Genomic DNA, 11325 nt, shown 5'->3' on the forward strand with positions numbered 1-11325 from the left:
TCGACTGGTCTTCATATATTTTTTTTCTTCCTGGAAAGCAACCACAAAGCTGCTTTTTTATTTCCTGACCGATCAGTTTGCAAGTTGGGGAATGAGCAAGAAATGTCTAAATAAATGAGTGTTTAATAAAGAATTTCATCGCCAAAATTATGACTATGGAAGGAAACTCATATGTAATAATAACGTATAGTTACGCTAGTTAGTTACATACTAGGATAGTTAGGATGGACAATGGAAATTTTAATCTGGTTAGTTACATAATAGCTCATTTGAGGTTATTAGGTTATATACTAGCTATTTATATTAGTTTGTTTCATAATGTTATACTTGCTGTTTTAGGCAACTTAGTTACATACAAGCTTATTTTATACTAATTAGCTATATAGTTTTTTACATATTAGCCATTGATATAAGTTATTTTTAGCCTATATATTTACACACTGGCTATTTTAAACAGTGTGTTATATAATAGTGCTTTATAGTACAGTACATTATTACATAACCTTTTTACAGTTAGTAAGTTACAGTTAGTAGGTATAGTAGCTATTTTTGTTCTAGTTTTGTCATTCACATACTAGCTATTTAAACTGTTTAGGATAGTTAGCTACTAGCGTTTCATTCCATGCTTACATTCCAGTTCATTTTAGGCTAATTACTTACAGGCTACAGGAGTTATTTAAGGTTAGTTACAACAAGCTACAGTATCTTGCATGTAACTAACTATTTACTAGCATTTTTGGGGTAGTCAATTTTTATGCTACTTCCTATTTTTAAACTACTTACTTATTTTAGGCTGGTATTTTACATGCCAACTACAGTATATTTAGGTTAGTATAGAGTTTAAATACTGGAGTTATAGAAAATGTTCTGCAGTTCTATTTTTTTTTTTTTTCATAAAAAGGAGTAAAATAATGTATACAGATAGGTATGTTTTTTAGAGGTTTTCTATAACTTGTGGGTGGTTATATGATATTTTATTAGTGGTGCTTGCTACTACTATTGTTAACCCTCAGGCTTATTATTCTTTTTTTTTTTTTGTTTATTAATATTATTCTTCTGTACCAAAGTTCGGCGCGTAACTTGTCCCGTACGGTTTGTTGTAGACCCATGAATGAGGTGTCAAATCGTGCGGCTTATTCAGGAATGGGTGCAATGACTTTTCTAAGGGGTGGGTGATAAATTGTCCCCATAGGGCGCAATTAACCCCAAAAAGTCCCATAGACTTAACATTAAGACCAACTTTAACAGGTTGTAGCGCAGAGCAAGAATTTTGTAATAAGATAAAATTCACCACATTTGAATAGGTTTGCAAGCTGTGTCAGGACATTCCCCGTAAGAGGGATAAGTTTTACCTCTTGTGCCCAAATTCGCCCCATTGACTTACTGTATAATGGGGCTTTTGTCACGGAACTGGTCCTTTAATGTTTGTCACTGACACATGAAAGAGGTGTCAAATCATTTGGCTTATTTAGGAATAGTCTGATTTACATGACTTTTCTAAGGGGTGGCCGTGAAAACTCGAGCAACCAATCAGTCTTTCGCATTTATTTTTTTCTCTAGTTCACTTTATTGTAGCCAGATGCTTGTTTTCAGTTGTGTCTGGATGTTGTGCTTTATATTCTCCTCATGCAATGCCCGGGCTGGTCCTTAGGGTGTGTTTCATGTGATAAATGAGCGTTGCGGTATTTGGACCTTGGCCTGAGTTGCATCTGATCTATAATAGGGTCATATTGTTCAGATCCATATTATTTTCTGTCTTTGCTTATTTCAAGGATTCAGGCTGCAGTATGTGTGTGTGTTTGTGTGTGTGTGTGTGTGTGTGTGTGTGTGTGTGTGTGTGTGTGTGTTTGTGTATGTGTGTGTGTGTTTGTGTTTTTTGTGTGTGTGTGTGTGTGCGTGTGTGTGCGTGTGTAGAGCTCTTTCCTGAGGGAAATCCAGCAACCCTGCTAAGAATTCAGTGAACAGGAAGCTAAGTGGTGCAATTCTTTTTTTTTTTTTTCGTAACTCACCTAAGAGATTTTTCAGATTGAGACAAAATTTATGGTTAACTGATTTATTTGGCTGTGTGGTACACGCGCAGTCCCTGAGCATGGCATGTCAGGAGAGATTTATCGGGGGGTTTATCAGTGTTGTGCAATACTCTTGTGAGGTTTAGGTGTTTTTTTTTTGTTTTGTAGGAATAATTTATAAGAGTTTTTGCACTGATCTGATGTTTTGTGTCTGAACTCATGATAATGTATTTATCAGCATTTTTTGTGTAGTGTTGAATCAGTTTATTATATGTTGAGTGTAAAGCCAAACATTTCTGACTCCCTACATAGTGCACTCTTTAGGGAAAAAGAAGTTATAGGAAAAATGTTTAATTTTTATTTCCTTGGGGCAATAATAACCTCATAACAGAGCCCAATATAGACCTCTTCCAAATGGTTGAGATGTTGCTCCATGGTAAATTTGTAAATAAATTTAAAACTTTATTTTTGGTGGTATTTACTTTTTTCATACTATTTAAAGACACAGTGACAACTAGTGGATTGTTTTAGCTTAGCAGACCTTCAACCAATAGTAAAGATGGTTAAATAAGATAAAATTACTTAAAACGTTTAGAAACAGATCATGGCGCTTGGTTTGTTAGTAAAGCTAGTTTCTCAGCTGTTTAGCTGCTATTTCAGGAATGTTTATCTTGGTTGGGAGTCTAAAAAGAAGTGACATGTGTTAGCTAGCATGCTACCTTTAAATAGACTACAGTAAGTTGTATGTAATAGAGGAGCTTATGTGGATAACTCTGGATAATGACCTCTCTAAGTGCTATAAATGAATCTCTTTATGTACAGTTCTGCCAAACCATCATTCTAAATGAGTCGGCTGTTTATTAGTCATTAAATTTTATCTTATGCTTTTGGCATTATATAATATAATAAAATATATAAATACATATACCGATCAGCCATACTGTAACATCATAACCCCACCGCCATGTCAAATGAACAACATTGATAATCAATTATATACCAGTAAACCACTGACAGAATCATGGGCACTGAGGGCTCACCCAAAAGACCAAGGGCCAACATGTCTGGTCCAATCAAACAGAAAAGGCAATGCAGCACAAACTGCTGAAAAAAGGCCATGCTGGCAATGATAGAATGTAACCAGATTACCTGGTGCACCACAACCATCATGAACGGGGCCCAGCAGGCAAAGAGACACCAACTATAGTAGGCCTCTGAACTCCCCAGATCTCAATCCCAAACAAGATCCATAGAGGCCCCACCCCACAATCCATAGCACTCCAAGGAACCGCTGGCATTATCCTTGTGACAAACACCAGAACACACCCAAGGGGCCAGAGCTGCTACAGGGTACAAGGGGAACCCAAAAACTAGGTGGCTTATTGGTATGATATTACATTTACATTACAGCATTTGGCCTTAATTTGCCCTTATCCCGAGTGACTTACATTTTATTCTCACTATACATCTGAGCAGTTAAGGGTTAGGAGCCTTACTCAAGGGCCCAACAAGGACAACTTGATGGTCATGGGATTTGAACCTGCAAACCGTAGTCCAATGCCTTAACTACTGAACTGTGTAATCATGAACATGCTCATGATTCATACCAGGTTGGAAGTAAGGGTGTGCAAAATTTTGCACTCAGAAACAGAATGCCTTCTCTGAATTGTTGTGTTTTTTGTTTTTGGGTGTGTGTGTATGTGTGTGTGTGTGTGTGCGCGCGATCCCAGGTCAGTCATCATCCAGCTCAGTGGGAGAAATAGTACTGCATGTTGATCTCATCTCTCACCCCGGCACCGGAGAACATAAAGTCAATGTAAAGGGTAAGCTGAACACACACACACACACACACTGCAATTCTAAGCACTTTATTTATTCCTTCATCTCCAAAGGACGTCTCTTCAACTCTGCTCATTTCAGAGATAACGTATATTTTATGACAGACGGTCCTCAGTGCTCTGGTTATTTTATGACTGTAATAATGATGCAGCTGTACTTTAACAACACACACACTTTTTTAATGCGTGTTGTTACACTTCCTCCAAACGCACCAATGTAAAACTATTTAGCGGATTCAGGATCAGAATAAACAAGCTTGTGGTTCAGAAACTTGATTAGAGGTAAACAGCTTCAGAGAAATGACAGTAACATAACCTGAGAGTTCATTAAGCTTGAATTAGTGTGAGTTAAAGTCCATGTCATGTGATGGTAAAATCACTGCACTGCTATTGTCACTAATATGAAATTCTTTTAATGTTTGTTGAGAATTTTCTTTTTCTTTTTGGCTATTTAGAGACTTATAGACAAATTACACCAATATTAATAAGGAGACATTTGTGTGCATTCAGGGATCTAGCTAACTACTGTACCTGGTGGCCCTAAAGATAGCTAAATTATTATGGCCCAGCTCTTCTCAACAATTATTGCCTATTTATATTCTATATTACAAATAAAAAAATAAATAACACCGCTTTAATACACACATTTATTAAACACATTGGTCCACATCCAGGTAATATCTGGGCCATTTTCCAGACCTCTGATCCAGATTTTGCTCCTGAGTGGCACAGAGGTGAAGTGTTCATTCACCACTATTATCCAGAGGCTGTAAGCTCAATTCCTGAGTGATGCCAAGGCCATCTATAGCCAGGAGTCAAGAGAGCAGAGAGGGTCTGAGGTTAGGGGATGGCATATAAGCAGTCTCACATCAATCATAGCGATGCAAGTCAATCAAGGTCCTTAAACAAGATGTAGAATGGTAGATAGCATTTGATCCAGCACACTTTTATTGTTATGCTCATGATTTAATGAAGCCACAAGATACTACATTGAAGAATAGTGTGTGAGAGATGCAGGCTCGATAACTCGATGCCCAAGTTATTTCTTAAATGCCCAAGTTATTTCTTAAATTCAATGCTTCAATCCTTTAACGTATAACACGTTTTGGCCGATACACTGACCGAGTGCTCTTTGAGAAGCTTTGAGTGCTTGTATTACAAGTCATTTATCTACTTAAGGCATTCCGTAGAGTAGAGAGTTTGAGCATATTTACAGACAAAACATCCATATAACACACTGGACTTAATCCCGCTACTTACTCGAGCCCATGTGTGTAATATTTATAAATAAGTCTGTAGTGACGTCCGGCTGAAAATAATTATACTGTATGTACAACTTCATTATTACTGTAATTTCCTCGCAGTGAGTAAGTGTTGAGTTTAATTCTGTACAGTGTTCCTATAATATCAGATACTAATCTTAAACACACAAAAACATCCCAAATTTTTATTTTTTCTGTCTCATTTTTTTTTCATAAAGTGGTTGGTGTAAACAACATGAACTGGCAGACGACCACCATGTTCCGACCGTTTGTCGAGATCAACGCCGTCGGGCCGAGCCTCGCCGACAAGAAACGCAAATACAGCACCAAGACCAAGAACAACAACTGGTCGCCGAAATACAACGAAACATTCCAGTAGTGAGTGCTTCATTCCTTCATTTAATCATTTATTACATCATTTCTCATTAAATCTTTATGAGATTTTATTTTTGGTATTTAGAATAGCTTTAGTTTATATCAACTTACTGTAGATAGATAGATAGATAGATGGATGGATGGATGGATGGATGGATGGATGGATGGATGGAGACCAGGAACATCTTACAGAACTGCAACTTTGGGAATCTCATCCAGTTGTTTAGTCATCACAGTTTGACCCAGTTACGACATTTCATTACAGTAGCACCTGGAAGTGGGTGGGATACAATAAGCAGCAAATAAACAAATAAAGGCAGTTTTCATGAAGTTGATGTGTTGGAAGTAGGGATGGGTCGTTTATGAGTGATTCGTTCTTTTTGACCGAGTCTTTAAATGACTCGGAGAGTGATTTGTTCATTTTCTACAGGGTGCGCATGCGCAAAGTGTCACAAAACTACTGTAGGTTATGTACAGGAAACAGAAATGAGTAGTTACCTTTGAGTCTTTTTGGTCCGAATCGTTCATTCTTTTGTCACATGACTCCCATAGACACTATGCAGCGCAATAGATTTAAAAGAACGAACGACTCGGACCAGAAGATATAAGAGGTGAGCTGCTCATTCTGTTTATCATAATATGTCCTAAGCTACATTGTAATATTTTCATTACTAGAACTACAGTATAACCAAAGTTTGTGTATGTAGACGGGGGTCTGTTTATGGAAAATGTAACACTATTTTATTTCTGAACAAAAGATCGAAATGAACTAAATTACTCAAAAAAATATTTGTTTATTTTGATTAATGAGAGTTACTAAAATTATTCAAACTTCCCATCACTAGTTGGAAGCAGTAAAAATGGCCAAGCATAAGGATTTAAGTGACTTTTACAAGAGTCCAGATTGTGATGGCTAGATGACTGCAAAAAAAAATACTCAGCGGGATCTCTGTACATGCTAACACCAGTGGAGAAATAATCTTACATTTACTCATTTCTACTGACTAATTCACTTAAACCTTTAATTAGGCCAATGAAACATTTTTTAAACTTTGTTGAGTGTTACAGTGCTCTTGGCTTTTCCTCAGCTGATTCCAAACTATCAAAACATCGGGTGGAAATCACACTCGGCTAGTGAGGTTTTCGTGGTCTTTCTTCAGACAGATGGATGGAGCTGTTTTTGGTGCTGGGTTTGATAAACTGGCTCCTTACTCAACCTGACTTCAAGTTTAGAAAGTGAATAATAAAGCCCTATCACACTGAGACACGTTCCTATTTCATCATTGAAAAAGTTTGTGAATGCAGTAAGAACTTGGCAGTAGCGAAGTAATGTTGACTCGCTTGATGTGATGCTGCCATGTTTGTTTTGGACGTGTTCAAAAACGTCTGGTAAGGAAGGCAATAGAAGCAAAATGCAGGAAGAATTTGTTAAGGCTGTAGTAATTGTGACATTGATCGGTTACGACATAATTCTTCCCTTTTAGGGATTTCATTGCCATGTCATAAGCTTTGGCGCAGACGGGAATGCCTGCTTGGTGTTCTGACCGAAATGTCACTAGTCAATAGGGTTTTTGCAGCGCCCTCTTCAGGCTTGTGCTATGACCAATGGAAGGGTCATGCATAGGTCATGAGGTCTATGTGCTACTCCCCCCAAGTGTAGTTCCTGACACCTTCGTGCTACCATTACCCGCGAATGGAGTGTGTGGCAAATCACTGCCGCTTCTGACACTGATCCAATGTTTTGTCATCCCCTACTTCTGCCTATCATACAGTATGTGATGTACAGTAGCTATAGACGCATCACAGTCTGATCTGGGGTTTCATTCACTTGTCTTATGCACAGTCGCTGTGGATGCACTCCGGTATTTTAGTAGCTATGACCTTGGCCTGATGACCTTGGGCATGAGGTTTACCTGCAAGTGGAGTGTGTGGTCAACCCGCTGCCGCTCCTCACACTGCTTCAATGCAATGCCTGTGACATGCTCACAATATGACAGTGGATGATGATGCTTCCTATCCTACATTTTGTTTTGCACCTTTATTACTCACTACTAATCAAGCAATCTTCTTTTTCTTCTCCTGCCTACAGTGACATTTGGTATATACACACACTATATTACCAAACATGCCAGAACTTAACAAATGCACCTTTTTCCATTCTGACCCCACTGCCATTGCCTTCTTCAATGTTGTTAGGACAGAATAAACTTCATGGTTTTTATCAGAGTGTGGCAGGGGCATTAATAATAAGTCATTTCGGTGAAATATTATTTTTCCTTAAAATAAAAATGTCAAAGTTTACTGCTTTTATTCAGGAATGTAGCACCATTTACACCCAACACACTGAAAAGCACAGACTCTACAGCCTGCAGTTAAATATTTTACAAATCTGCAGCATTTGAGAAAAAATGTACACAGGAGAAATAAACCTAAGAGTCAGAAATCATTCTGAAAGAACATTTAATGAAAGCTGTAAGTAAGACCTAAGACCCGACTCTCATTGTTGGCTTTTATACAGTACAGCAGCAGCTCAGCCGAGATTCCTCGAACCGGCGTCCGCTCCTGAGTCACTTATCCTGCACTCAGTTTACACTTAACAGCCTATTAAAGAAAAAAGACTAATTATGAGGAGGTTTTATTGAAATCTTCTGCACCTTGAGGCTGAATAGAGACGTGCTCCAAAGTGCCCGAGTCTTTTTAGTGCCAGAGCAAAATCACTCACTCTTTTGGGGAAAAGGTTATTAATGTTTCTCCTATAAAATGTCAAAACATCAGGAATTAAAAGCCGTTTACACGATAAGCGTTAAGTTTAATGTGAGGTTGATGCTGAAAGTGGTCTTATGGCTCTAGGTGTCGAGTCGGCGAAGGTCCTTCTGACACTTAACTGAACTTTAAACACGAGCAAAACAAGTAGACATAAAGCAGATAGATGCATGTTCAGTTAGACCAGCATTTACTGACCCTCATGAACATTTCCAGGTTGTATTTCGGCTTTTTTTTCTCTACAATTAGAAAATCTTTTGTATTATTGAAAAAACCCAGCTTTTTTTTCTAATCTAATTAGAAAAGGTCAATATGTAAATATTATAGTTTTTATGAATATTAGGCATGCTCCGTTTTATTTATATCATAATAAACAAATTTTAAGGTTTAATGTTTGGTACAATATAATGTTATTGTTGCTGTTGTTGTTGTTTTTTAATATTGTACTGTATGTGAGATTCTAACAATTAATTTTCAGTGAGAAAAAAGTAAATATGCTAAATCTGATGTATCTCCAACCTACAATGTCCTGTAAATTGCACATCCAGACAAGATTGAATATTTAAGTTGCAATAACCTTAAATTTTTTTAGCAAATTTTAACTTTTAGAACTGATTTTCTCCAGCTTTTTTACTTATTTAAAAAAAAAAATCATAATTTGCATGCTGCAACATAATTGGATCAGCTAGTTTATGATGTAACATCTTAAACTATATATATATATATAATGTAACAAACTTTAACTAGATTATAAGGTGCTGTGACAAAAAATTATTGTAATTTTTAATTTTTAACTTCAAATATTTTTGGGGGAAAATAGTGCAATTATTATAATAATTATAACTTGCATGGTGATTTGCATGTGTAGTTTAATCCTTAAATAGCATGTATGTATATTCTTGTAAATCCTCATGAAACTGCGACTGAGGCCATGCCAGGTACACAGTGTTATTAGGAATGAAAATTATTATGCATGTTTTAGAAATGCTTTTCTTTCCACCACAGTATTCTGAGCAGCGATCACGGGCCGGAGGCGTACGAGCTGCACGTGTCACTGAAGGACTACTGCTTTGCTCGTGAGGACCGCATCATCGGCGTCACCGTGCTGCAGCTCCGAGACCTGACCGACAAAGTTAGCTTGAACGCGGCGTATCCTCTCGTCCGCTGCATCAACATGGACGATACGGGCCTCACCATCACGAGGATCCTCTCGCAACGGACCAACGACGAGGTGGCCAAAGAATTCGTACGGCTGAAATCAGAAACCCGCTCGGCCGAAGAAGCGTCATGAAGAATGTAGTGTGGAAAAAAAATTACTCTGTAAAAAGCAAAAAATTATAATAATAATAATAATACAGAAATTAAAAAATAAATAAATAAAGGAGGGGGATAAGCAAATGAGGCAGGATGTCGCGACAGCGCAAGAGAGTTGTGTTGTTCGTTTCTGTGCATGTGTGTAAAACATCTGTTGGAATGTTCATTTGAAAAAAAAACTAAAAGCGTATGTACTACAAGTGTTTACCTGCTGTATGCTCACTATCAAATAATATATTCTACGTTAACGAGACATTGAATACGTCTTTTTGTATGACGACTAGTCTTTTTTGAACAGATATTTGTTCAGATAAAGTGCCAAACCCTATGAGGAAAAAAAAAAAACAATTATCAAAAAAAAAATCATAACGGTTATTGGTAATGTTAGTGATGTTTTGAATTTGCTTGATTATTTTGTGTGTGTGTGTATGTATGGGGATCATAATCTCTTTAATTGTGTAGCATTTTGTCATTTTTTTTCCATTTGTCTTTCACGTTCACGCTTCTTTTTTTAATCCCTCGACCCGTCCGACTCTTTTTTAAACAGCATTTTTTTAAAAAAACGGCGAGGACTGCTATCTAATTCTTCGTAGGCGTTTGTAATTTTATAGCCACTGACAAGAGCGAGGGCCGCCTTCAGTGCTGAGCAGAAACAGGCCGCATGGGCTTTTGCTCCGTGTTTCATTATTATTTGTTTATTTCCAGGCGTTTGGACTGTTTTATTTAAGTTACGTTTGGCTTCCAGCCTTTCAGAATGATCACTGTGAACATGCGCTTTGAAAGGCAATCCCGAGCTTTTACATCAACCGCTCTGATATCGCTACACACACTCTCTCTCTCGCTCTCACCCACACATTTAATTTCTTAAAATAACTGCCAAAGTTATATAAAAAAAATATATTTGTACGAAAGCAATCCATTACCTGTATAAAGATAATTATATGCTACATGCATCATGCTATGTTATTATTTATTTATTTATTTATTTAGCAATGCTATGTCTGATTGTTGATGAGTCGATTCTGAAATGCAGATTTTGGGATTATTTCCGTAAAGATTTTCATGTTCTCTGACGTGAACGTTGTATTGAATGTGGGTTTACATGCGCGTTGTCTCAATCTGTCACTCTGGTTTATTTTTCTTTACAGAGGAAATAATTTAATATTTGGTAATTATGCAACATTCCTATGTATTGCACTGATGGCGAACTGTATGTCATGTAAATATATTTAGTGAGAAGTTGTAACGCTTGTCCATTTGGTTCGTTTTTTTTTTTTTGTTGTTGTTTTGTTTAGTTTTGTTTGTTTTTCATCCAGCAAATGCATGTAATGTAACCTTTATAAATCAGGATGTTTATTTGAAGCTACATGAGAGATGACGGCCATTAAAGTGCTATAAGATCGAAAACCTTATGAACAAGGCGAAGGTGGAGTTTAATATTTGATTTTTGTTTAAATATAACAACAACACAACAACTCGTTTTTATTTATTAAAAAAGATGCCCTTGTGTGCAGCAAGTGTAGGGTGAAGCTAGAGCATCAAATTTCTCGACATCGTCAGGACAGTCGAGTTTGCGCTACATTGTGGTTTCTTGGTAAAACGACAAGCTGCCATTTAGATGTTTTCTTTTTTTTATTTTAAGCAATGTGATCGTAAAAATCTCTTTGTTTAAACAATAACAAAGCCAATGTATAAAGTAAAATTTTTAAACAATATTTACTTAAAAAAATTTATGTAACCTTTTCTTTAATTGTTGTCAACACT

General features: G+C 36.9%; 1 protein-coding gene across 1 annotated transcript in view; it reads left to right on the top strand.

Moving 5' to 3' along the window:
- LOC128528030 (protein unc-13 homolog C-like) overlaps nt 1–10962 on the top strand; it is a 208775-nt gene extending 197813 nt beyond the window's left edge. Inside the window, exons 31-33 of the mRNA XM_053500754.1 lie at nt 3740–3832; nt 5328–5487; nt 9253–10962. Coding sequence (XP_053356729.1) covers nt 3740–3832; nt 5328–5487; nt 9253–9538 — 539 coding nt within the window. The 3' untranslated portion in view covers nt 9539–10962. The remainder of the gene's footprint in view (nt 1–3739; nt 3833–5327; nt 5488–9252) is intronic.
- Nucleotides 10963–11325: the final 363 nt, after the last annotated feature.

The sequence above is a fragment of the Clarias gariepinus genome, chromosome 7 (genome assembly GCF_024256425.1).
Source record: "Clarias gariepinus isolate MV-2021 ecotype Netherlands chromosome 7, CGAR_prim_01v2, whole genome shotgun sequence".
NCBI classification, from domain to species: domain Eukaryota; kingdom Metazoa; phylum Chordata; class Actinopteri; order Siluriformes; family Clariidae; genus Clarias; species Clarias gariepinus.